Here is a 24,521-nt window from a genome sequence, read left to right as displayed (position 1 = left end):
TGTTACAGCCATTTTATTCATTAAGTGCCCCAAACTGAAGACAACCCAAATGTCCCCCAACTGGAGATGGATAAACAAACTGTGCTACATGCATACAACAGAATGCTACTCAGCCATAAAATGGAATGAACTATTGATACACACAAGGCTGTTTCTTAAATCCATGTGCTAAGTGAAAGAAGCCAGACTCAAAAGGCTATAAATAATTCCATATATATTACATTCCAGAAAAGGCAAAATTACAAAGATGGAGAACAGATCAGTGGATACCAGGGCTAGGGGTGGGCTTACAGGGTCTGACATAAAGGTGCACGATGACAGATTTTATTTTTCGGAGGTGGGGTGGTAAGATGTGCGTGTCTTGATAGTGTTACTGATTGCACAACTCTGCATTTGTCCAAACTCATGGAGCTGTACACCAAAAATGAGTGACTTTCACTCCACGCACGTAATTTAAAAAATAAATTCTAAAAACAATGCTTTTGTTTTTGTTTTCATTGAGATGGAATCTCCCTCTCTTGTCCAGGCTAGAGTGCAATGGTGTAATCTCGGCTCACTGCAACCTTCACCTCGCCTCCAGGGTTCAAGTGATTCTCCTGCCTCAGCCTCCCAAGCAGCTGGGATTACCAGCACATACCACCACATCTGGTTAATTTTTATGTTTTTAGTAGAGATGGGGTTTTGCCATGTTGGCCAGGCTGGTCTCCAACTCCTGACCTCAAGTGATCCGCCTGCCTCAGCCTCCCAAAGTGCTAGGGTTACAGGCGTGAGCCACCATACCAGGCCTAAAAACAATGTTTTAAAGGCACAGAGGATATGCAGGATTACAAAAGAAGCCAATTATATGGAAATAAAAGTGCAAATGTTTTCTCCATCTAGATTTGCAGGCCCTCTGAACTCTATGCACAAACTCCAAAGAGAACCCACCCGTTGCAGCCTGTGGTTCCCAACTCTTCTGTCTACACCCAACAGGGCGCTGGGGATCCGTGTTCCAGGGAACCCTCCGGAAACGTCACACTCAGTTAGCAGATTCTGGAGGACAGTAACTATGGTCTTCAGATCTTTGTGTCCCCTGTACCTGGACCAAGTAGACACTTGATAAATACCTATATTTGTTAAATAAATGAAATATTTATCTTTGCTGATCTCTTAAAAATATATCAGTGTTACCTACTTGCCATGCAACTCACACTTCCAAGTAATTTGCTTAAAATACTTTACTGTATTAGTATTAAGGATTTATATAATAATTCAGATGTATTAAGGGATATGTAAGTTTACTATTTACACAGCATACATCATGGAAGACATTAACCTGCAAGATTACAGTTGACTGAACCTAATTACATAAGCCGCTGTGAATGCAAAGTACCCCCTAATTTTATTTTACAATGCATGTTAAACTCCTTACCCCCAAATACAATGGTCTCATGTTGTAGCTTGAAATGTAAACCTGTCCAACGTTTAATTTTGCTTTTAAGATTAAGTAGCATGTGTGTAATTTAAAAGTAACTTGAAACAGCAAGCAGTGTCATTGGGCTTACAACTAATGAGATGTTGACAATTGCAAACAAATTGAATACATAAAGCTATTAACAACAACCTCTGTACTTAACAGACATTTGCTTTCCATAGCTACACAGCTAATCTTTGTTTTCCCATGTGAAAGGCAACTGACCATGACCTTCACCTCTGACATGTTGTCAGTGCTTTGTTCAGCCACAAATATTGGGCTGAATGAAGATTGATATAAAAATGAATGCTACGATATTTTTCTAAGTGACATCATCAATAAGGCCTCATCTACCAAACAGTGTGCTTTCCAAGATGTTATTTGGAAGGTAGATATAAATTTCCAAATAAACACCTCCAAGTTTGTACCCATAGTAAGATGTTTGCTGTTCACTCAATCAGCATTGTAGATGGGTGCGGAATTCCAGATAAGCCTGTGAGTCTAACCCAGCACAGCTAATCTGTCATGCATCCAGGAGACATGGGTCTAGGTGCCTGGAATTAAGCCATTAAAGATATGCAAAAGGGGAAATGAATTCCCACTGAGCACTTCCAGAAGAAGGAAGGATACATCAGTTCAACCGATGGTCCCTGTACATTTGAAAACAGTAAAAGAATTACATATCTGCATTAAGTTTCCTAGCATTTCCTTCCCGCTCAGGAATTCCAAGCTCTAAGGACACAAACACAGGGCTGTTGATAGCAAACAAGATTTACTGAAAGAGAGAGCAGGACAGGAAACAAGGGCACAGAGATGACCAGATAAACAAAGCAAAAAACTCATCAGCGGAAGGTTCTGTGTTCAATTAAAGGAATTTTAAAGTCTGTTTGGATGCTGCATGAGACAGGCTGTCCAGGGAAGCGTAAACAGCAAACACTGATGATGGGAGGTTTGTGAGTCATCCAATTTACCCTTCTTGAAGTTTTACGTTAACCATAAATCTGACGGTTACCACTAATGCAATTTACAATCTTGAAGAAAAAAAGCAAATCAGGATTCTTATCTCCAGGAAATCAATATTCTCTCTAATAGTTTTTGAAGAGTGCATCAATTCTGTTAGCCAAAAAAAAATGATGATTACTGTGTTCTATACTTAAATGCAATATGAAATATGGAAAAAGCTGTATAAAAGAAAGAAAGCCATCATGCTTTCAACAATACTGTACAATAATAATAAATAATAACTCATTCATTAAAATGCACCAGGTAAATAGGTATTAGTATTCTCTTTTAAAAGTACAATCGAATCAAGAAAATGAGTCCCTTTCACTGATGCAACTAAGCTACCCACTCAAAAATGTTACTTTCTGAGTTTTCTTCAGCTATGTATTTTACTCAAAGGCGTGACAACCTCCGAATCATAGTCTGCAATTCCAGAAGGTGGCATAAAACAGGCTGCCCTGATTCCCAGGCGGCACCCCCTCCAGGAAGCTCCTCTCCACCAGGAGGGGGACTGTTCAGGTCTGCAGAGATGCCCTGGGTTGGGGAGACAAACTGGGGCTTGATCCCAGCTCTGTTACCCTCTGGTTACATGACCCTGAACAACTTAGTTTCCATCTCCAAGCACTGGTTTTGCTAATCATAATATGGGCCCACATCTTACATATATTAAAACTGAGCAAACTCAACCCTGCTGAATGGATCCACCGTTACCTGCTATGCCCTCTCACGGGGATTGTCTTGCCACATTGAGTAGGATTCTAGTGTTTAAATGAATGTGCTTTTTAAGAATCCAGCCCCTGAAAATACAAGCCAGTACTTCATCTGGCGTCAGTCAATGATAGCTGTGTGTTCCAATGCTGGAGGAAAAAGTAGCTGAGTTAGACATATCGAGAAATACACTAATATTCAACATGCTAGCTCCCTAATGGTGAGCGAGAACCCAACCACCGGGGCGGGGGCATCCAGTTTACTCGCCTGCCATCCTCTCTCTTGGGTTAAGAGAGACCCGGCGCGGAGGCTCACGATTGGAATCCTAGGACTTTGGGAGGCCAAGGCTGGCAGATCACGAGGTCAGGAGTTTGAGACCGGCCTGGCCAACACAGTGAAACCCCATCTCTACTAAAAATACAAACATTAGTCAGGTGTGGTGGCGTGCACCTGTAATCCCAGCTACTCAGGAGGCTGAGGCAGGAGAATCTCTTGAATCCAGGAGGCAGAAGTTGCAGTGAGCCAAGATTATACCACTGCACTCCAGCCTAGGTGACAGAGCAAGACTCTATCTCAAAAACAAGAGAGACAACTCTCTTTCCCTTGGTCCCTCTCACTTCCCCTCTTTCTCCTCTCCGGTTTTTGACTGTGACAGTGGCTTCCCAACTCATTCCCTGCCTAGTTCCTCCTTTGTTAGGTCTCTCCTCTCCTGTGGACACCATGACTATTTCGGACACACAGAACCCATCGCTAGACCTGGTGGAGTAGAGTCTAAACCTCTCAGGCTTACTCCCCACGCCCACCCCAGCCTCCTCTCCCGGCATGCTGTTATCCAGGAAATGTGAAAGCAACTCTAGGAAACCCAACAAAATACCTCTGCTATATATAGTCTGAAAGCTCCTTACAGAAGAAAAACAGAAACGTTGGAGGTGAATGTCCAAATGTGCTTTGCCACAGAACAACTCACAGTGCCTGCTTCTTCACTCATTCAGATCCTGCCATTCTTAGTTTTAAAATATGCTCATATTAAAATAGCCTTGCTGGTAAGAATAAAATCATATAAGCTCTTTAAAATTTTCAACAATCTGTACTCCTTGCAAAAGACAGTTGATTACAGTGGAGATTAAAAATCAAGGAAAAAACCCCTCATTGTTTTTTCATTCGGCATGAGAGGCTGCAAGCAGCTTTCTATAAAGTAACATATCTTCACCATGAGCAAAAGAGGAAACTTAAACACTGGCTACTCTGCCGTGAGAAAACACAACAGACTCCTAATCGTGAAAGAAATGGTTAAGAAGTGACCATTTGTTCTCTAAAAAGATTAGCTGCTTCACAAAAGGATTAGCTATGGACTTCTGAAGGGTATTAAGCTTACCCAGTGTATATAAAGCACAATTTCAATTAACATAACTTTTCAGGAATACGTTAATACTGTAATACCAGGTATACTTGTAGCCAAAAATGACACTTGAGCTCAGTATAGACAGGCTGGCCTTTTGTCCTTTGTGGGCTGGTGAGGTGCCTTTTACCTGTCAGCTGCTACTCCAAAGTGCTCCACCTCCCGGGGGAGGTCCTTCCTGTCCACTCACATTCCCTCCCCCATGCAGTTAGGGTTTGGCAGGGGGTGACACAGACTCCAACCATCAATCCTACCCAAGATGTTGGTCTTTAGGGTGATAGCCCCCTGGATGCTTTGGAACTGTCGCAGAGGCCACAGCTGGAAGGGCCTAGCAGGCTCAGTGGCCATGGACCACAGGCCACATTCTTACTAAAAGCTTCCTGTGGCCTGGCCTTGACCATGGTTCGGGCTGCTAGCTTCTGGGCTCCTGCCTGTTTTCTCAGCCTAGTTATCCAGCTTCACCATTGATTCTGAGAACCCTGCGGTAGCCGTCTGCCAAGCTCCCTTTCTCACTAAGCTAACCAGTCAGATTTGCCGGGATGCTGTTGGGAGCCTCAACTAATCCACCCGGGGTCATAAAAGAATGAGGATCCCTCACCCATACATACTGTTGGGAAACCGCCAGCCCTTCTTTCCTGGAGGAATAAGGTTAAATCAGGTGACCAACAGGATGTCAAAGAAACAGCAGAATGTGGCTTCCCAGGCTAGGTCCTAAGGACACTGTAGCATCTTTCTTGCTTTCTCCTGGATCACTCTCTCTGGGGGAAGCCAGCTCCCAGATCATCAGGACACAGACACAGTCCTGTGGATGGGTCCACCCGGCAAGGAGCAAAGTTCTCCTGTCCATGGCCAACATCCACCGGCCATGGAAGTGGATCTTCCAGCCCGAGCCAAGTCCTCAGGTGTTCTGGCTTCAGACAGGTGAGATGGGACAAAACTGCCAACCTTGCCCTGGAGCTCAGAAAACAGAAGGCTGTGCTGAAGACTGCGTTAGCATAGTTCATAGGAACGGCCTGTGCAGTACCTGGGAATGTGCATTTCCAAGTATCCCAGGGAGCTCCACATGCCTCTGCTTAAAATAGAGGTGGTACCAACGACTGAGGTTTTCTTGCTTTGCTCACTCGTTACAATGTCTGCTTTCTAGAAAGCTCAGCTACTTTACGCTCCGTAACTCCTAGATTTTAAAATTATACATTATTGAGAGTTTCCAGAAAGGATACAAATGCCAAGTTATATGGGTCAATGTTTCCATATTCTGCAGCCCAGTGGGACTTCACTGAATGTTAAACTGGGTTATCCCAGTTAATCTTGTAAGCTTTTATTATTGGGTCATCAGATATTTCTTGAGTACAGTGAGGGACGTTGGGCAGAGGGGAACACATTGACTGTTACCTGATGGTAAAAATCCTGCTGACAATCCCATGTCTGCCTGAGCTTGTGTCTTAAAAACAGCTCACCTGGCCAGATGCGGTGGCTCGTGCCTGTGGTCCTAGCACTTTGGGAGGCCGAGGTGTAGGCTTGGGATCTTGAGATCAGGAAGTCGAGACCAGCCTGGCCAACATGGCAAAACCCTGCCTCTACTAAAAATACAAAAATTAGCCGGGCACGGTGGTGGGTGCCTGTAGTCCCAGCTACCGGAGAGGATGAGGCACAAGAATCACTTGCACCCGGGAGGCAAAGGTTGCAATGAACCAAGATCGCACTGTTGCACTCCAGCCTGGGCGACAGAGGGAGACTCTGTTTCAAAACGGCAACAACAACAACAACAACAAACCAAGCTCACCCACCTTCGCTTGCCCTCCCTGCTGAAAACAGTCATGACTGTCACCCTATAACTTGTCCCTATTTCGAGCACAAACTCTTTCTCTACAAAAAGCTTAAGAGTTTGTTCTCTTGTGTTTCTTTCATTTGTTCAGACACTCAGTTTCCCAGAGACATCTTCTGCCACGCACCGTGGTTAATTTTATTTGTATGCATCTTGACACAGTATTTAAACCTCCACCAAATGCACCCTGGGCTCATCATGGATATTTTCCAGCTTAAGCCTTCTGTGGGGACATCACCCCCCAAAACCCAGACCAGATGTGGAAAAGTAGCACTCCCACCACTCCCTGGGTCTGTTCTGATTTCTCAGGGGCCTCAGCTTCCACCACCCAGACATCAGGCAGTGGGAAATGAACAAGATCCTGACAGAGATACCCAGAAGTAAACTGTGTGTGGTTTGAATCCTATGTTAAAGGAAGATTGTGTCTTCACACTGGGCTGGATATCTTGACAGAATTTCTCTCAAAACAAACGCTCTCCTTGGAGCCTTTAAAAATAATTCAAAACTTTGGGAGACTGAGGTGGGTGGATCACGAGGTCAGGAGTTCAAGACCAGCCTGACCAACATGGTGAAACCAGTCCCTACTAAAAATACAAAAATTAGCCAAGCATGGTGGCGAGTGCCTGTAATGCCAACTACTCAGGAGGCTGAGGCAGAGGAATCACTTGAACCTGGGAGGCAGAGGTCGCAGTGAGCCGAGATTGTGCCACTGCACTCCAGCCTGGGTGACAGAGCAAAAGTCTGTCTCAAAAAAAAAAAAAAAAAAAAAAAAAATTCAAACTGGTTTTCACATCAGGAGCAAATAGGCAAGTGATTCCATTATGAGGTTCTTCCCAGACTTGTAGCACTCGCTCTGGACAGCCAGGACTCCTGAGCCATGTCAGGGTGTCCCCAGCACTCTGTCTGCTTCTGGGAAGGCTGCCCCACCCCTCACCTGATAAGGTGATTGGATTATCTCTTTGAAATTGGGCAACAACAGGGAGAAAACACTGGACATTTCTTGGACTTGCTTTGCTATTACTCATGTCAAAAGAATGGCATGCCAGCCGCTGTGCTGGGCTGAGCACCAGCTCTCCAGGCCTCTGCCCGGGGCAGGAGTGCAGGTGGGAATGCCGCCAGAGGCTCAAGTTAGCCACAGCTGCCCACAGAGCTGCCACTGCTGCCACTAAGGGCTGGGGCTGAGGTCAGTCCCTCCGCCAAAACTGGGGTCACTAGCTGAGGGCCTGAGGGAGGGCCTGAGGTTCTGGAAGACGAGGTTCTAAGAGGTGAAGCTGACGATGGGAAAAGCCAGAGAGGGCAGAGAGGGAGGGATAGGAGCAGGGAGGGAGCCAGAGAAAGGAACCTGGGCAGAAATGGCCCAACAGAAGCCGCTGTGCCTGGGGCTCTCAGCCCACCCACCTTGGCATAGAGTTCAGTCCCTTTTCTATGTTGTGGCTGGGAACAGAGTGGCAGGAATACACATCTCTTACGGGCTCAGTGGAACTCTTTAGAAGAAGGCCTAGCAAAAGTATCACGTGTGGCAACTGGGGTTCTGTGGAGCAGAGAGCTGGGGCAACCACTCTGTCCTAAGCACCCAAGTGGATGACAGGCCCCTAATGAATACACATGGCCCTGGCCCACCTGGGAGAGAAGAGCACAGGTCCTGGCATGAGGCCTTCTCAATCCCACACGGACAACACAACGACCTCAGAGCAGCCTTCGATGGCCCCCAGCCCCCTCGCCCCACGAAGTCTCCAGAGCAGGGCTGGGCTCAGCACAGCCAGCCCCTTAGGAGACTGCCTCTCACAGGACCCCCAGATTCAGGTTAGGCATCCAGCGGCAAAGAACGCAAGCGCACCTGTGGGTTTTGTTCACCATTGGAGTCTCAGCACCAGAAGGCCTTCCGTTCATATGTGTTGAACGAACTTGAGAAAGTGAATGAATGAATGGAACTGTGTAAATGACCACATGTGGTGGCTCCTGTGGCTTCAGGGGAGCTGGGACTGACCTCCATCAGCGCAGCTGCCTGACATCCCAACACCAGCAACTTGCTCATTAGTGAGCCCTTCTCCAGGATCCTTCTTTCAAAAAGCAGCTCTTAAAATTGGACTTCATGAATCCACTAACAACTTGTCATGGACAATTCTATTCAATTGCTTTCCTTTAGCAATTTCTTCCAGCAATTTCACTTCCTGCAAGAGCAGAGTTCTTCCCCAGCACAGGGCGTCAGACTCAGCATCGATGCCTCTCTTCCACCGATACCCTGAGCCACAGCACCCTGCCCATTCCTCCTGGGCTCCCATCCTGCGCTCCCCATCGAAGAAAGTCCTGACCTCATTCTGGGACCCTGCAGAAGACCCTGCCATTCTCCACCCTGGCCACACTTGGAATTCTCTGGGGGAGCTTTGTAAAAAATTCTACTGTCCTGGCCTCACTGTAGAACTTGGAGCCAATCATGAGAGCAGGGTCCGAGCAGGAGGCTCTTAGGAACTTCCCCTGTGACTGTGAGGCACAGCCCTGCTGGGTAATAGCTCGGTGAGCCTCTCCTGGCCCCCAGCTCTGTGCCCCCAACCCAGTCCCTATAGACCTCCACATCCCTGGCATCACCTCCCCCAGTTCAAGAGGGAGCTCAAGTCCCTCCTGTGATTCTAAAACCCTTCCCAGGCGGGCCCAGGTGTCTACCCCAGCCTTCCATCTGACTGCTCCCTGAGTGAGCCTGGGGGCCACAGGACGCCTCTTCCCACCCCATCCCAAGCAGCCATGTGGCCCCTGCTCCCACACATAGGCATCACCCCTCCGTCTTGGGGATTATTGGTCTCAGTCCCTTTTCAAATCCCCACCCTGCTGCTACCCTGTCTAGGCCTCCAGTTCCTTCTGTCAAAAATGCACTGATTGTCAAAAATACCTCACCTGGTATTGCAGTTGTGAGCACCGACCGAGTTAACACATCCAAGTGCTTAGAGCAGGACCTGGCTGGCACTCAGCAAGGGCACCCTCAACACCAGTGATCGCTGGTATCATCACAATGATTATTTCATTTATTGCCCTGGACCCCCACTGAAAATAGGACCCTTGCCAAAGGAGCTGTGTTTCCACCTCTGGTCCCTGGGAGGACACGGGGCCCAAGCCTGGATTATCAAAACAGGGCGAGCCCGAGACACTGAGGAAGCTTTGAGTTATCCAAGCCTGGCTCGTCAGAGCCAAGGAGACTCACGTCTGGGTTGATCTGTAGGGAAAAGCTCTCTCCTTCCACAGGGAAGACAGAATGTGAGTTTGCTGGAGGCTCCACAGGACTGAGTCTGCCAGAGCACGTATGAGAGGGAGTCAGGGCCTTCATGGCAACATCTGGCCTATGGATCCAATTGTACCTGAGCTTTCAGTTCTGTAAGTCAGCGCCCCTACGAACTTGACTGAACTTGAGTCATATTTCCATCTCGTGCATCCCTAAGGTCCCTGACTGACATGGAGCCCACCCGCTCCCCTCCCCTCAGTGTGTGGGGTGGCATTACACAGCTGCATTTGCACTGAGGTGTCCTGGAGAGACCAGGGAAGTCCATGAAAGAAGAAGGTTTGTTCCAGGCTCAGGTACAGCGCCTCTGTAGTAGACCTGCCGATAAACGCACTCTGGGTGGACTGTAGCTGAGTCAGCCATGGGGAATGGTCTCTCTGCCCTGCCACTGGAACTCCCCGACCTAGGAGGGTTGAAGAAGCAGAGGGGAGGGTGCTGTGGCCACGTGGGCTGTCACACGCCCACCAGCAATGGGAACTCGTATCCTGGCTGGGGGTCAGGCAGCAAAGTGGCCCCTCAGCCAGACCCAAAGCAGAGGCAGCAAGAGACCCCTCATGCTCCAGGGGGCTGCCCCTTCCCCGTGGGATGCAAGGTGCTCTTCTCACAGAGGCTTTCCAGCCTTCACAAACGCCTTGTGTCATTTGTTACTAGAGGCTGAGCTCAGGGTAACCAGATACCAATCGCTTCCCAGGCTCCATGCACTTTCTTACCATGAGCTAAGCCCATTGCATTCAAACAGTTGAGGAACTCCCACCCAGCATCATTCTAGCCACAAACTCGCAGCAGTTACCCTGGGAGAGCATGGCCACACTTCCTGCCTGCTAGGGCTAAAAATGGACACAGGACGCCAAGCCTGGCTGCTCCAATTTCCAAGATGCCAAGCCACTAAAGAAAGCATAACCTCCTTAAAGCATTTACAAATTACTACTACACTGAAAAGGAAAAAAAAAAAAATCCACTGCTAAGTAAAATAACCACGATTGACGTCACTGATTTCTACCCAGCACTGCCCATTCATTCAGGATGTGTATTTTGACATAACCAGTAATAAATCATTTGTAAACAAAAGCATGCTGCACATAAGATGTTTCCACACGCTACTGCCTTCTCAAGCACCTCCTGGAAGTAATTTGCCAGGCGGAAACCACACCCAGAGGACTAGGGCCAAGCAGACAAAAGATGGATGCACAGTAATGAAGTCATAGCTTGTCACCTTCAGATCCTGCTAAAGGTTGGAAGGCACTTCTGTCTAAACAGATGAATAACCCGGGCTTTCTTCTTATGGATGCAGATGAGGGCCCTCCATTTCCCGAGGCCCAGCACCATAAGCTGCGTTGCAGGCACAGGAGGGAGGGATAAGGGGTCAGTCCACTAGGGGCAGCACAGAACAGAACAGGAAGAAGGCAGCCCACGGGTGGCAGGAACAGGCAGTGTGCCCCGGGACAAATCTCCCTTTCCTCATCTGCAGCTGGCCTCCAGCTCTGACTCTAAATAGGGAGATCAAATTGCTGGCCAAACTTCTCAAATTGTTGCAAGGGTAAAATTTAACTTTGGTTTTTGGTGAACTGAAAGACTTGGACAAAAAACATATTTCTAGTTACATTCAAATATATGAGAAAGGTTATTGAGAAAATCACCAGAAATGAGTGAAATTTTCTTTTTTTATTTGACGACAACACATTTAAGGGCTGGTCCTTCAGTGTGCAATGAAATCCATTTCCTGGGCACATCAATGGAGCCAAATCTGCCTCAGTCCTAGGCACTGCCTGGCACAGAATGGTACCTGGGTAAGGTCTGATGTGTAAAATAAAGGTACAAAATGAATCTTTGCATCTTCAAGATACAACTACAACTCCCATAATAGACTTGTCCATAAATGCACCCTGGGTTTCTGAGAACCATGACTTTGAGATGTGTTCCAGCCCAAGGAGGCCTCCGTTAAACTTCCCTTTTCTCTGAAGGGAAGATAATTCTTGCACTTCCCAGTCAGGCCAGTTCTTTGCAATTTTGCAAAAAGTCTCTTTCATGCTCCTTGAGAAATACACACTGATGCTCAACAGCCGTGGCTCTTCCTCGTGGGCAGGGCCCGCCTTTGCTCTTGCTGTCATTGTGTGTCTGCCCTCTGACTCTGCCAAATGACAACTGCCAGGATGCTGACTGGCCAGGGGTTGCCCAACAGCCATAAAGCCAGCCCTGGGAGTTGATTTATATGAATAGCCAAGATTTTTTCGGCCTTTCCCCCAAGCTCCTTCATAATTTTCATTTCTCCCATATAGATTTTCTCCCTTTTTTTCTTGTTTTCTTTTTTCTTTTTTTTTGAGACAGAGTCTCGCTCTGTCGCCCAGGCTGGAGTGCAGTGGCGTGATCTCGACTCACTGCAAGCTCTGCTTCCTGGGTTCAGGTCATCCTCCCGTCTCAGCCTCCTGAGTAGCTGGGACTACAGGCGCCTGCCACCATGCCCGACTAATTTTTTGTGTTTTTAGTAGAGATGGGGTTTCACTGTGTTAGGATGGTCTCGATCTCCTGACCTCCTGATCTGCCCACCTTGACCTCCCAAAGTGCTGGGATTACATACGTGAGCCACTGCACCCAGCCAATTTGCTCCTTTTTTAAAGGAAGTTTAAATGTGGTGCCCCAAGCCAGCCTGAGGTCTTTAGATAAGAGTCATGGGAGCCAGAGACAGAGCACGGTGACTCCCGTTTGTCCCCATCAGAGGCCGAGGGTCACCTCATAGAGCTTCTTGAGATCATTCCCACCTGCTTTGTAAGTGGGAGCAGGAGATATCACCCCCTGTGAGCCGACTTCTCTGACGACAACAACCATCATTCAGTGATTCATTATATGGCTTTTTTTTTTTTTTTTTTTTTTTTTTTGAGATGGTGTCTCACTCTGTCACCCAGGCTGGAGTGCAGTGGTATGATCTCAGCTCACTGCAACCTCTGCCTCATGGGCTCAAGCGATTCTCCTGTCTCAGCCTCCCAAGTAGCTGGGATTATAGGAGTACGCCACCGTGCTCAGGTAAGTTTTGTATTTTTAGTAGAGACAGGGTTTCACTATGTTGGCCTGGCCAGTTTTGAACTCCTGACCTCATGTGATCCACCTACGTTGGCCTCACAAAATGCTGGGATTACATGTGTGAGCCACCATGCCCTGCCTACATGGCATTTTATTAGGAATATTGTCTAGACCCCAAGAATGTACAGTGTAACCCAATTTTCAAAATAAAAAAATTTTTCTGAGACAGGGTCTCGCTCTGTCACTAAGGCTGGAGTAAGTGGCATGATCATGGCAGCCTCGACCTCCTAGGCTCAAGCGATCCTCCTGCCTTAGTCCCCGGAGCAGCTGGGACTACAGGCACTCAGCATCATGCCTGGCTTAATTTTAAATATTTTTTTAGAAACAGTATCACTATGTTGCCCAGACTGGTCTCAAACTCCTAGCCTCAAGCAATCCTCCAACCTCAGCTCCCCAAAGTGTTGGGATTACAGGCATGAGCCACTGCACCTGGCTCTGTAAGCCCATTTTTAATAAAAAGAAAGATGACAGTTTAGCGCCATGAAGCACAAACATTGGCACCATCAGTTTCATGCTGAAAAACTCTCTTCACTTCCCTTTGGACAGACTCTCCCTGCTGGAATCGGCTGCTTGGATTCCACATGTTGGAGCGGCTTCCCCCTCTGGCACCCTCAAACTCAGTTCACATCCTGGGTGCATCATCATCCCGTAAGCCTATGTCTGGTCCGGATGCATCCAGTCACCCTGGCGGAAAACTGCGGGGCCTTGGTTCTCACCCTCATCCTCTCACCCACATGGTCATGTTGCCTATGAATCCAACCTGCTGAGTCGGTTTCCCCCATCACCTCTATTCTGGCTTACCACACACAGCCAGCAGGGGGCCCCTTCTCAAACTCACAGCTGAGCATGCTGCTGGGCTCTGTGAGGCTGGCCAGGCCACACAAACGGGATACACCTGGAACCTGTGAGCCTCAGGATGGGAGGAGGGGTGTTAGGAAAGACTCGCTGAAACTATAAAAATGACTGTGTGCACACATGCGTTTTTCTGGAGAATGAGTCCATAGTCTTCCTTAGAATCTCAAAGGGGGTCATAATTTAAGACAGGTTAAGAACTGCTGGTCCATCAGACGTAATCCAGACTCCTAGATGGTGCACAAGTGTTTGGGGTGATCCTAAAACTTTCCATCTCTTTCATCCCATCCCCTCTGTCCCTGGGCTACAGCTCCATGCAGACACCTGCTCTTCCCCGACAGGACACACCACTTCCTATTGCCAAGCAAGTACATGGCAGCCCCTCTGTCTGGAATGCTCAATCTCTGTCAGCTGCCTATGAAATGGCCCAGTAAACCAAGCCTGCTTGTATTAGTCTGTTTTCATACTGCTATAAAGAACTGCCTAAGACTGGGTAATTTATAAAGGAAAGAGGCTTAATTGACTCACAGTTCAGCATGGCTGGGGAGGCCTCAGGAAACTTACAATCATGGTGGAAGGGGAAGCAAGGCACCTTCTTTACAAGGTGACAGGAAGGAGAAGTGCAGAGTGAAGGGGGAAGAGCCACTTATAAAACCATTAGATCTCATGAGAACTCACTCACTATCATGAGAACAGTATGGGGGGACCACCCTCACGATCTAATCACCTTCTACAAGGTCCCTCCCCCAACATGTGGGGATCACTATTTGGATTACAATTCAAAATGAGATTTGAGTGGGGACACAGAGCCAGACCATGTCACTGCGCTACCTGGGGAGGCCCTTCCAGGTCTCCACTCTTCCACAAGAGTGTCCAGCATCACATTTAACACTCCCTGGAAGTGAGTTCTGTCTTCCTGTGGACCTGGAGCATCCACAGGATGTCACAAGCCATTGTGCCTTTTTTTTGGTAACTCCAGTGCTAAGCAGTGCTTGTACAGATGTTCCTGGGCTTACAGTGAGGTCATATCCTGATGAACCCCTTGTAAATAGAATGTATCATAAGTTGAAAATGTACCCAAAACTCAATAAACCCATTGTAAATTTGAGAAACTATAATGAAACCATTGTAAGTCATAGATCCTCTATATACTGCAGGTAGTCAATACAGGTTTAATACTTCCACTTGTTCCTTCTAAATGATATTACAGACTCCTAAACACTACCTACATTTGATGAAAACCAAAAAACATCCTTTGAAAGAATTTTGTTGGCTAGCTAAGAATAGTCCTGGCTTGGCACAACACAGTATAAAATTATTAAATTTCTGGCTCTTGCATTTTTATATTACTTTGGGCCAAAATCTGGACTTTGCGCAAAGGAATTTAAATGGACAGACTGATTACATCTCCAATAGATGACTGAACTTTAGCTGATGTTTGCAACCTTGGCAAAAAGTAATTTATTGAATTACTGATGCACTGAATGAAGGGCTGCTATGAGCTTAGGAAAAGAGAGTGCTGAGTAAACAGCAATTCAAAATTAGAGACGAGGTTACTGGTTCACAGTACTTTTTCGTCCAGTACTTAAATGTTCAACTGTTTATGAAACTAAGGCTGCTTTCAGAAAGAGGAAAACCATACTTAATCACAAGGAAAAATTTTTACTAGTAACAATGTAAGTTTTGGGACGATTTGAAATAATGTGGCTGGAAACAGAAGTTTCTTTTTTTGATAAGTAGACTTCCTAGTGCAACTAAGACTGTACAGTTTTATTTTTACATATTTAAGCTGCTAAAATGTGTTATTCTCTTTGGAAGAGCATTTACATGCTTTCTATTCATTAAAGTAAGTACCTGAAGGCAACGTTTTGTTGGCCTGGATTGAGTTACTATAAATCTCGAATGTAATAAAAATCCACAATATTCAGGCTTTTTATTAATTCATACTGATTTCCTCCCCAGGAATTGTAAGAGAGCTTCTGCTTCAGAGATTCAGAGTGTTTGGGTCTGAATATGAGCTCCACATCCTGACATGAGGATATGTCACCCCTGTGCTCTGAAATTGTCCTGGGTCATTCCTTGGTCCTTATCTCATGCCCCGCACGCAGGGCTCACATTCCAGGTGGAAAGGGAACTTTCAGGTCTCCTTAGTTGACAACCATTGGAAGATAAAAGCTCACCATCTGAGAAATGCTTTCTCTCCTACGTGTAGAACAGTAGAACAGTGGGAAAGTACCCTGAAGAGAGGAAGTATTTGGAAAGAAACACCGACATCTGTAGGAAATATTCTGTGCTGAACACCAACCTCTTAGTTGAATTTACTAGCAGGTCTCTCTGGAATCTAGAAAACGAGCTGGAGCATTCCATAGGGAGGATTTACTTTGTCTTCCCCAGAGGAGTCTGGAGGCCTTGCCACCTCCAAAGATCCATCCCATGTTACCTCAGTAACAACCTAGCCTTTTTCTGGAAGTGTGTTTTGTAACAAGTGGATGGGGTTGGAAGAGTTAAGAGTAGCACCTGTCCTGGGAATAATGACGGTGTCAGGAAAACAGGCCACCACTGTCTGCGAAGCCTGTATTTCCGCCTGTGCTGTGTATGTCAGTCTGTTCTTGCGTTGCAATAAAGGAACACCTGAGGCTGGGTAATTTACAAAGAAATGAGGTTTAATTGGCTCATAGTTCTGCAGGCTGTGCACAAAGCATAATGCTGGCACCTGCTTCAGGTGAGGCTCAGGAAGCTTCCAATCAAGGCAGAGGAGGGAGGGAGCCAGCATGTCACACAGTGAGCGTGGGAACAAGAGAGAGAGTGGGTGGGGGGTGCCACATTCTTTAAAATGACCAGATCTCATGTGAACTAACTGAGCAAGAACTCACTCATCAGTAAAAGGATGGTGCTAGTAATCAGGAGGGACCTGCCTCATGATCCAGTACCTCCTACCAGGCCCGACCTTCAACACTGGGGACCACATTTCAACGTGAGATTTGAAGGGGACACACAGGCAAACCATATGCTGTATCCAACAACAAAATAAACCATATCCAACCATATCCAACAACAAAATAAAAAGCTTTACCCCATGACAAGGATTTCAGACCAAAAGGCTGGTGGATGAGGTGGGGGCAGGATAGAGAGGAGAGTCCCAGGGTCAGACATCAAATCATGGAAGTAGGTGTCCACCTCTGAGGCTGGCCTCTTTATAAACTGGAGAAGAAAGGAAGGTTGGAGCTCCCCTGAGTTTCACCGGGAACCTGCCTGGACAGGAGCTTCCATTTTGTCTGGGCTGTGCTTCGTGGGTGCGTTCCCGACCCTCAGAGCGCCCCTGTGCATGTTAGCCGAGGAGTCGGGGAGAGCAAACCAGTCTGCACCACAGACCTATGAAAGCCCTATTGCGGAGACACAGCCTGAAAATTGCCAAGTCCTTCTGGAGTGAGAGGACGCCAAAATAAAAGGACTGAGTACAGAGGTCATTTAAAATAATACACTGTAATCAAGTAGCTACGTGATAGGACATTTAAAAATCGCACTTGAGAAGAAAGATGGAACTAATTTTCTCCCTAGTACAAAACTGGTGACTAATGTTCTGCTGGAAATGTCCAAACAGATTTAGGGACATTAATAACCAAAAATTATGTTTCTGTATTTATTGAACAGAAATTAAGTGACTTGCCTTGAGGACAAAGGGACTGTGGCAAAGGAGAAGTCAGGGCTCACATCACCTCAGGCCTTTGATTCCGGTCCCCTGGTCCCTTGCCTTGTGTAAGACCACTGGCCCTTTGGTGAGCATGGGGCCAGGCCTCTGCGTACCACCTCCACCGCTCCCCATGCAGCTCTCTTGGTGGCATCATGCTCCCCCCTGTAAAGACCTGGGCTCACACTGGGCCAGGGGAAGTCCCTTGCCTTGTCCAGAGCCTTAGTTTCATGGGCCTCTATGAAACCAGTCCTTCTGCTCCTAAGTCCTTTCCCTGAGCCCCAGGCTGTGTCACCTCCCCTTGAAAATAAAGTCCCATGGCTTCCACTTGTTACTGGTATTCAGACAGTAAAATCACGGCAGGGAGAGCCTCTGCCATTGGCCTCCTCCACTGCTACCTGGACAGGCTCTTACTCAATTCTATTACCTTCGTCCATCTCTCCATGTCACATACATGCACAGAGTGAGCTCTGAACCCCAGGCATTGTGGGACCAGCTGTCCATCCCTGGAAGCTGATGACATAGTCATGTACCTGCCCAGGGCGCTCACAGCCAAACGCTATTGTTCCCATGCTAGCCCTTCCATTGGATCAAATGTGTAGCCAGCACCCAGACCTGGGATCCGAACAAGTTTTCCTATCAATTCTTTACTCTCCACCCAACAAACACTAACATCAAAGCACCTGCCCAAAACGCGGTTGGTTTTTAGCACATAACTAAGAATCATTTTGTTTTCTTCAAACATTTCCCTACTCCCTGCTGGACTTAATATTTGTTTTTGGGAGAAAGATTTATCTGCCTCTTTTGTTACTTGTTACAATATACATAACAGACTGGATTAACTGAACATTCTTGATTGCATTTGAAAGACATTTTTAAAAACAGATGCCCTTTTAAAATATTTTATCTGGCCCCTATTTCATTGGGAATGAATATAAAAGGATATGTTTATTTTTCTGAAATATATTGTTAAGAATTTTTATTTCATAAGTTCAATCAAAGCCTCTGAAGTATTCGTAGAGTTGAAAGAAAGACTTGGGGTCTACATTTCTGGCTGTGAGCAGGGTGTTGTAACAGTTCAAAGGCTGTGCACCACATCAAAACTCCTCACATGGAACACCTGGACGGGGCGGACCATGATGGGTATGACTGGGAGAACAGCAGCCAGATCCCAGGGAAGAAAAGGAGGCTGCCTTCATAATCCCCAAACCAGGGGTCTCCTAGCCCACATCCAGCAGTGACCGGCCCCACAACTGCTCATCTGTGTCTGCTCAAGGATTAGTAACATTCGATCAACCCCTATTGCCTCAGGTATGGATGATCTAAAATCCCAACCATCTGAAATATCACCCAGCACTCTGCTTTTGGTGAAAAAGAAAATCCTAGTGACAAAATAATGAGAAGTTAATCCTCCAAAATAAACTCTTGGTATGTCCAGGGCCAGTACCTAAAATTGGCAGCGTGCTACATGTACCCACAGGCCTCTCCTCACTCTCTCTCTAGATTTGGTGTCCAGAGCAGGGAGACATGTGGCCCAAGTGCTGAGCCAAGAAACAGGCGGCCTCCCTGCCTGGGATCCAGCCTTGTACAGAGTCAGCAGCCCTTCCTGCCCAGTGGTGAGGAGGGGTGAAATCGGGCAGAAGTGTGGCAGCTGTGAGGGGCTCAGAGACGGCCCAGGATAGCCCCTTTCTTTGGATAAGCAAAGTGAAGTTCTGAGAGTTTCTAGGGTTGGCCACAGCTTCCTAGCTTTATGTTCTGGTCTAGAAGCTGCTCTCTTACCCTGATTCCATACACCTCATTTTAGGCCACACTGCTTCTCAGGGCTGGGTTTTGTTTGCTTTTGCAGTGCCTCACACGCAGCCAGGTTTCATTCAGGCCACGAGCCTGGTTAATGTGCATAGCAAGTTGCATTTCTGCCTCATCGATCACTGGAGTCAATGGTGAATATTGAAGAATGATGGCCTTCATGGTAAGTGATAACATTATGGGATTAAAATACTTCATCACACAAAATTTACATAATAATCATTTAGATTGTCATGCAAAAAATAAAGTTATTTAGCATGTCACCACCATACTGATTTGACTTACCAATCTGGATGATTCACAAAAGGTATCTATTCGTATGGTTTTTGCTTGGTTCATGTATTCATTCAAACTTCATTGATTTTTTTTTTTTTTTTTTTCCATGACAGGGTCTTACTCTGTCAACCAGGCTGGAGTGCAGTGGTGTGAACATGGCTCACTGCAGCCCTGACCTCTCAGGCTCAGATGATTCTCCCACCTCAGCCTCCTGAGTAGCTGGGACTACAGGTGTGCACCACCAAACCCATCTAATTTTTTGTGTGTTTTTGGTACGGAGTTCCACCATGTTGCCCATGCTGGTCTGGAATTCCTGGCCTCAAGTGATCTGCGTGCTTCGGTCTCCCAAAGTGCTGGGATTTCAGGTGTGAACCATTGTACCCGGCCTCAAACTTCATTGATTCTTACATGTGCAATGCACAGCATTAGAGGTTGTAGGGGAAAGATAACCACAATTTACTGCATACCAGCCATGTGGCCTGTCAGTTATATGTATCCTATGTTCCCCTCACAGCAGCAGCCCTGGGAAGTAGCAATGATGACTCCCATTCTAGAGAAGAGAACACTGAAGTCTACATTTTGAGTCATTTAGCCAAGGTCGCACCAGAGTCAGAATTTGACTGAGTGAACCCAAAGTACAAGCTCTCAGGGACACACCCTCCACCCTTAAAGCACTGGCTGCCTAGTGGAGGAGATAAACTACTTGAGCAAGTGAACTGGAAATCAAAATCGAGTCCAGTAAGTGCTTTAGGACAGGCACAAATAACGTTCTATGGAACCAAGAGTAAGAGAGATTCCTCTCAGGTCGGGGGGGCCAGGAAAGCTTTGTGGAGACTGAGACTTTTGAGGTGGACCTTGAGGTATGGGTAGGAGTTCCTAAGATGGAGATAAAGGGGAAGGAGACTGAGAGCAGGGAGCTGAGTCTTGGGATCTGGAAAGCTTTGGGAGCTTCATGGAAGACGAAGCCATTGGTTCAGCAGGAAAAAAGCCAAAAGAAAAACTAGAGATGTTCTTAGAACTGTAATTTTTTTTTTCCCAAGTGATATTCAAATATTAAGAAGGCCAGTCTTACCCTAATGGATACATTCATTCCTGCTTTGGCAACAGAACTTCTGTAAGGGTGACTCAGACATTATGAATGAAAAAGACTTGTCTAGCAAGGGAATACAGGGCAGCTTCGATCCTGTTCCCTCTCTGCTCCCAAGCCTGCCTCCCTGGGAGGTCACTTGGGGTGTCTCTGGTCCAAGCCAACAGTCATTTTAGCAGGTGAGTCCAGCATCTCCAGAAGGGCTGGCCACATGACCCCTGGATGGACCATGCCCATCCACATCGGCAAAAATGTGTGGCTGCCTATCAACCATACAACATCCACGCAACAGACACACGCTTGCTCCATCAGCACATGTACTTCGGGAAGATCTCACTTCCAAGTTGTTCATCCATGGCCAGTAGTCCTCAAGGCTCCACTGGCAAGTACATGGCTGGGCACTGGAGATACAATATTGTCCTCTCTTCATGGAAACTATAGTCTGGCATATATTTCAGAAGCAACATGGAGGCTGGTGAAATTGGATGGATAAAGACAACACTGGGAAAGTACTGGAAGGGGATGAGAGATCACAAGTTTGATTTTGACACATTGAGTCAAGCGGCATTTGATATCCCAGGGATAAATGTCAAGTGGGCAGCTGCGGAGAACTGCAGAGGAGTGGCCGGGCCTAGAAACACACCTCTAGCCTTCAGGGAGGGAATATGGATCAGTGGTGCACCTTAGACTAGGCTACTGGTGGTGGAAATGGAGCACAGTGGACCCACTGAGGCACGTCTGGGAGAAGCATACTTTCACGAGTTGAAACTGATGCATCTGCCATCACCCCCACTGTGACTGCATCTTCTACTGGGGTTCAGGGACAATGTTTTGCACACACAGCCACCTCTCCTCTCAGGGTCAATGATGTACATGCACAGCCACATCTACTCTCAGGGACAATGGTTTGCACACATGCATCCCTGGAGAAGAGGGGGCTCCCATGAGGGCAGGGTGCTTCAGGACCTCCTCCAGGCTTCCGTGGAGGTGGGGGTGCTGACACAGGGAGCGTGTCTCTCTCAGCTGGGTGGCCCCCACAGAAATGAGAGGTGGCCTCTGTATGGCTTTCTGCATTATCCTCACTTTGTGTCCACCCAGGGCCTCCAAGAAGTATCACACATAAAGACAACAATGCCCTCATCCACTGCCCTCAACTGGTTTGACTGGAACTGATGAGGGAGTGTATGACTAAGTCCCAAGCCATCTGGACACATCCAGTGACCTGACCTTTTCCAGAGACAAATCTAGCTCCTAGCTCTTGTCCACATGGGAACGGTCTGTTGGAGCAGGGAGGGGGCGGTGGTGACTCACAGGCATCACCAACATCAATGAACAAAAATCTTGGCCCCCAAGGTCACGTTCAGGGGCAGGGCCTTGTCTGGGAAGGGCTGGGTGCTGCGTTCAGGCCCCTCTCACTGACAGCGCAGCCCCTACCTCTTGGGCCTGCTCTACCTCACCTCTGACCTTTTGCTCCCCAAATGCCAAGAGCCTATGCTTGGTAAGTACAGACCCCAACCCTGTTCATACCACAGAGCTCTGCCCATACCATGCTGGCCGAGTGACCGTGGTGGTCAGATGCTTGCGCAGCCACTGGCCCCTACCATTTCAGGCCCTCCTCTGGCCTAGCCTCCCAGTTTTGGAAACACCCCTCCACCTCCACCACCCCTACACACAGTTTAAATGGGCAAGAGTCGTTAGTGTGCAGAGGCAGAACTTCATTCATCTTTGGGACACAAAGACCTCCAGACGCCCTGGGTCAAGGCGTACCTGGGGCCAAAGGCAGAGCTGACTGGACACGGACACAGTAATTTCTGGATCACGTGATCACTCTGCTGGTGTTCATTCAACTCACCCATACGCTCATTCACTCTAAAATACAAGCAGAGAACTATATTCTTTCTTTGAGTTTCCTGGATTGAAACTCTGATGGAATGGTCACGACTCAAGACAAATCAATATCATAATTCTGCAAGTATAATTGGCTAACCTTTCTGGAAAGGTTTGCATGCCTGGAAGGAATTTAGGTCAGGTCCAGCGCGGTCTCCATCCGGCTTGGCTCTGCCTCCCCATCCTGTGGGTTGCCTGGCCTTCCCCAGATGGTCCCGAGAGCGCTCAGAATTGGCACCGCGCTGGCCTCTGTGCCCAAGAGCCCTGGGAGGTCATCGACCCTGCAAATCGCGGCAGTCCGGCCTGGACCACCTGCCAGGGTCTCCCCGCCGCATCTCCGACCCCGCGGGGCTGCTGCATTCCGCTTGCCCGCCTCCCTGGGAAGGCGCGGGCGCCTGGCTGTGGGGCAGCATCTTGGCAGCGCGCCGGCCCCTCCCGGAGTTGGCACAACTCGAGCCACTTTCTTCAAAGGCGCCAGCCTACAGCCTCGGTGCGCGCAGCCCCCCACGCGAGGCCTGCACCCCCTCTCGGTGTCGCTCGCTTTCACGTACGCCGCCCCGCCGCCGGCCCCCGCGCACTGTCGCCACCCGCAGACACGCGCGCCCTCCTCCTGTTTACCGAGAGGGAGCGTGAGCACTGCCACTGTGGTCGCCAAGTTGGGCTGGGGACTCCGGGTGAGGGTACGCGCCGCGGGCCAGGGTCGGGCGTCATGCGGTCCCCAGCCGCTGGTACTGGGCGCGCCGCGGGGGCGGCGGGGACAGGGTCGGGACTCTGAGCCTCCGAGAGGCCCCTCCCTCCCGCGGCGGCGGCCGAGGCAGCGTCCCCGGCCTGCTCGGGCCGCCCGGGGCGCACGGTCCCCCACAGGAGCGCAGTGTCCCCGCCCGCACGCGCGCGCTCACCTCGGGGGGGCCGGTCCGGTAGCGCAGGTCTCGCTGCCGCGGCGGCTCTGCATCTCCCGGGCGCCCGCCCGCCGCCCTCCGGGGCGCCCGGCTGTGGCTGCCGGGCGCGAAGAAGGGTCGCGGGGACGCGCAGAGGCCGTGGGTTCCTGAAGCCGCTCGCGCCGGCTCCTGCCGCCCGCCGTCCGCAGCGGAGCAGGAAATTTGTCCGGCCGGCCGGGTCCCGCCGCCGCCTCGGCTCCAGCTCCGGCTGCGGCTCCGCGGCGGGGGCGGGGGCCCGGGCGCTGAGAGGAGCGGGGGCGACGCCTGGTGCCCGGCGCGGGGAGCGCATCCAGGGCCCCCGCCCCACCTGCGCGGCGGGTATGGCCCTGAGGCCCTGCCCTGAGAGCACCTAGGCACTGTGGGTGTCCGTTTACCCAAGGCCGGTGCCCCTTCCGGGGAGGCCTGGCCCAGCCCCTCCGCCGGGACCCAGGTGCGTAGAGGGTCAAGTTATGGCAGGCACTCACACCTGGAGGAGAGCAAAGGCAAGGCCCTGCCTCTCCCTGCCCTATCCCTGTGCACCAGGAAGTGGCCTGGCTGGGGACTCGCCCTGGTCTTGCAGCAGGTATGGGACTCGCAGGGCACCCCGTGCGCTTCTGGTGCGAGGAAGCTGGGAGAGCTGGGAGGTCGCTGGGCCTGGTGGCCTCCTCAGGAAAGAGGTGGGGATAAGGCGCCTGTTTGGGGGATGTTGAAGAGGGCTCGCTTGTCCTTAAGGCAGCATCTGTCAAAGTTAAAAACGCACGAAGAGAAAGAGGAGCGCCCGAATCAGGCACTGGGCCTGCTGTCTAGCCGACTTCTTCCAGGGGATTTCACTCAGGCTATTTAGGGAGGTTTCAGAGAAAAGGCAGTTCCCTGGGAGGAGCAGAAAGGACATTGGTGGCATCTTGGTTCTGAACCTTTGTGTCGTGCCCTCTGGGTGGGGCCACGGCCCAACCCTCATGAGGGAAGCTGCATTCTGTGGTAGGGGCCCAGCTCATTAGGCTAATGAATGAATGAATGAATGAATGGGGAGAAAGTGGCACTTAGGGTGTGTTACCCCACGTTGCACCGTTTGCTAGCCGACGACTCTTAGCATACTTGAAGTCTGTTTAGACAGAGCTACAGACCCCAAAGGCTGCAGAGCAATGGGCACCTCCTGGCAGAGGCCACCAGCAGGTGACTTGCCCAGAGTGGGACTTCCCCTCCACAGGGGCCAGAGAGCTGCGAAACCGGTGGAGAACTTGAGCTCCACCTTCCTGCCCTGCCCTGCCCATTTCTGTC

General features: G+C 49.0%; 1 protein-coding gene across 8 annotated transcripts in view; it reads right to left on the bottom strand.

Annotated features, from left to right (window-relative positions):
- Nucleotides 1–23,482, bottom strand: part of PTPRE (protein tyrosine phosphatase receptor type E) — a 182,526-nt gene extending 159,044 nt beyond the window's left edge. For 3 of the 8 annotated variants that reach the window (XM_074000828.1, XM_045361738.3, XM_074000831.1), the window contains exon 1: nucleotides 23,226–23,482. Coding sequence is in view for 4 of the 8 variants with exons in the window: in XM_045361735.3 (XP_045217670.2) it covers nucleotides 22,945–23,037 (93 nt within the window). In the remaining 4 variants the exon portion in view is untranslated. The other 5 variants (XM_045361735.3, XM_074000827.1, XM_045361737.3 and 2 more) reach the window with 3 other exon arrangements.
- Between the last annotated feature and the right edge of the window lie 1,039 nt (nucleotides 23,483–24,521).

This window comes from Macaca fascicularis, chromosome 9, assembly GCF_037993035.2.
Source record: "Macaca fascicularis isolate 582-1 chromosome 9, T2T-MFA8v1.1".
NCBI lineage: Eukaryota > Metazoa > Chordata > Mammalia > Primates > Cercopithecidae > Macaca > Macaca fascicularis.
Note: the sequence above shows the minus strand (reverse complement) of the source record. Positions and strands in the feature narration are given on the sequence as shown.